Here is a 3,183-nt window from a genome sequence, read left to right as displayed (position 1 = left end):
CACGTCCCAGGAGTGAGTAAACAAGAACATTTAGGGTCTATTGTTGAAGTATCCCGTTCATCACAAGGTTTCTGTCTGCAGCATTCCTGAGAATAAAATCAGTCATCTTCTCGAAACTGGTATTTGCATCGCGTTCCGGAAATGTTATTACACGCCTCTGGTCCGGGTGTAACTTTAGCACGGTCCTCCTGACCCAGAAATAGGGACACTACCACCGCGCCGCAAGACTCCCTCCAACAGTTACATTCTGCCTTCGTAAGAATGTCCCATTTGTTCCATCGGTCTGTATGTTATTTTGACAGAGTTAAAATGAGACGGAGGTCAGCAGGATTGAATACTGCAATTAAGCTGAGATCCGACGTGATGTTATTGAATGGTGAAGCACATTAAAGGGTCGAATGGTGTCAACTTCACAGCTTCCCCATCAGAATGTAAGTTATTAACATGACCCGGGAATGATCTCCATTGGAGCTTCAGAAAAGGCCAATGCCCCAGCCTGAAACGTTCTCTGCCCTTTCCCCCACAGCCCCATTTGCTTTGCTCAAACTGGGAGTAAAGGGAATTGGGAAAATGACCAATTGATGTTTGCTTCTGGGACTCATTGGGAAAAGCAACGCATGCGCGATGCTGGCCCGGCCCCCAAAGCTGCTTGTTGCTGACTGGAGGAGCGCATGCGTGAGGCCATCCCCCAGCGCTGCCATTGAGGAGCATTTGCTCACTGAGTGGAAGAGGTTTGTTTGAAACAGACCGCAATGGAGAGACCAGCGCCCAGGGAAGCGAGGGAACAGCAGGCTCCTTCCAGCAGCGCATCGCAATGTGAGTCTGGGACACAAAGCTGGGTTCCGACAGCGGCATTGATTCGGGCTCAGTTCAGGGAGAGCCGGGGGCTGTTTGTCAGAGGCCGAGCGGAGCTGGAACTGGTCCCGGAACTTGGAGTGAGCGGCCTGGCGGGGAAGAGAGAGGCCTTTCTCGGGCTGTGTGTGGGCCTGCTGAGGGAGACACAGCGGCAAGAAGCTGCTTGGGTGGTCATTCTTGTGATATTTAATCCTCCAAACGCTGATGGTAATTCATCGTTTAGCTTCTGTTTCACGTTGTTTGTTGTCAATTGGCATTGAATCGTAAAGAAGTCACAGTACGTACAAATGTGTTAATCATGTAAAGTATAAATACAGCACTCACTGGTTTAAAACTCTCGTTTTTTTTTGAAATAGTGCCTGTTGTTCTTCCCTTAAATAGGTAGTGTATTGGGAGCTGGGTATTGAAATGTGTAAGCATTCAATTCATGGACCGTGCAGGTGTTGGTTAGTTTTTGTATCTTAGTAAATTGTTTTAGAATTTCGCAAAAAGAAAGAGACGAGGAGGAGCTCAGGTTCATGATGGAGCCAGACCCTTCCCTGTTTCAATTGTTGGCTTTAAAACAAGGAAGTATTATGAGTATTAATTAAATTTTGCATTGATCAGTTTTAATATTTTCAAACTCGTTGGATGTTGATTCACAGGAGAATTCTGTTCTGTCTTCCTCCAGGCAAATATTTGATGGGCCAAGACAATGTCATATTTCCAGGACCAAGTGTGACCAGCTGCTCCTACCAAACAGCAGGTATGTTAGTAATGTCAGAGTGGAGAATTTACTTTCCACAGGCACAGAGCTAAGATTTGCATTGAGCTCAATTTCCAGATATATACATTCAATCCAAGGGTCAAACACCACCAACAAAATACAATTTTTTTTTTTCTCTATAAACCAATGCAGTTCCAGTAAAGTTCATCTTTGAAAGCCCGTTGTCATTCACAGCATTTGAAGAGGGATAGATTGAATCTTCCTCACAAATATACACTCTAATTGCATTGAATGCGTGTTAAGTAAGGGCATTTTTAAAGTTACAATTAAGGTATATAAATAGATCAAGTTGTTACATTGTTACAATGACCATATATGGACTGGATATTGAGTACAGACATGGAAGGAAACTTTTGAAGTTATCAGTGACTGAGGAAGGCAAAAATAACAGACAGAAGATTCTGGCAAAGCTCAGCAGGTCTGGCAGCATCTGTGACGAGAAATCAGAGTTAACGTTTCAGGCCTGGTACACTTCCTCAGTTCTGAACAAAGGCCACCGGATCTGGGAGGCATTGACTTAGTGGTATTATCAGTGGACTGTTAATCCAGAGACCAGACAACACTCTGGGGACCTGGTTCGAATACCGCCACAGCAGATGGTGGAATTTGAATTCAATAAACATCTGGAATTAAGACTCTAATGATGACAATAAATCCATTGTCTGTTGTCAGGAAAAAAAAAATCTGGTTCACTTATGTCCTTGAGGGAAGGAAACTGCCATCCTTACATTGTCTGGCCTACATGTGACTCCAGACCCACAGCAATGTGGTTGACTCTGAACTGCCCTCTGGGCAATTAGGGACTTGCAATAAATGCGAGCCTAGTCAGCAACACCCTCATACTGTGAATGAATAAAGAATAAAACTTTTGAGAAGAGGTTATTCTGAGGAAAAAGGGAGCATTGCACAAACAACAACTGCAAGAAGATTTGTTCGAGACAGTTTGAAGATTTGGAACAAACATTGAACGGGATAGTAAACTCCTGCAATAACAAACAGATGAACTAATGGGATTATGGTTCACGTAAGTATGACAGGATCAAACACGTTCATTAAATTACAGTCGTAATTGATTCCAATCTCATTAATGAAAGGATGTTGTCCCTTTTAGGTGAACAGAGTTAGTTAGGGCAAGGGGTGTGAATCATCCCAGAAGACAGTCAGCCTAGACAGTCATGAAAACAGCAGATAACACCATTTTGCAGCGATTAGTTGTTTCTTTGAAATTATTCACAGTATTAAGTAATAGGTTCTAGTTAAAGATTCTTCAGATAATTACGTTGAAATCTATAAATATACGTACATAATAAAATACAAAGATCACTAAAAGCATTAAGGAAAAGATTCAAATAGAGAAGTTAGTTAGTCTCCGGAGGCTTTCCTATATCACTGAAGGAATGCTTAGTGCACCTTGTTAAGGTGAATAAATAGTTCATGCCATTGCATAGTTACACCAACCATATGTGAAGTAGATACTGAGTACAAATATGGACGGAAACATTCACATCAGTAACAGAGCAGGACAGTATTATACGTTTGACCAATACATGTCCCAGGCAGAG

General features: G+C 42.5%; 1 protein-coding gene across 1 annotated transcript in view; it reads right to left on the bottom strand.

Moving 5' to 3' along the window:
* Nucleotides 1-1,371: 1,371 nt before the first annotated feature.
* Nucleotides 1,372-3,183, bottom strand: part of LOC109932465 (histone H1-like) — a 2,411-nt gene continuing 599 nt past the window's right edge. The window contains exon 2 of the mRNA XM_048592186.1: nt 1,372-1,410. Within this exon, the coding sequence (XP_048448143.1) occupies nt 1,372-1,410 (39 nt within the window). The remainder of the gene's footprint in view (nt 1,411-3,183) is intronic.

The sequence above is a fragment of the Rhincodon typus genome, unplaced genomic scaffold (genome assembly GCF_021869965.1).
Source record: "Rhincodon typus isolate 14 unplaced genomic scaffold, sRhiTyp1.1 hic_rhity00000761, whole genome shotgun sequence".
NCBI lineage: Eukaryota > Metazoa > Chordata > Chondrichthyes > Orectolobiformes > Rhincodontidae > Rhincodon > Rhincodon typus.
This window is presented reverse-complemented; position numbering and strand designations above follow the sequence as displayed.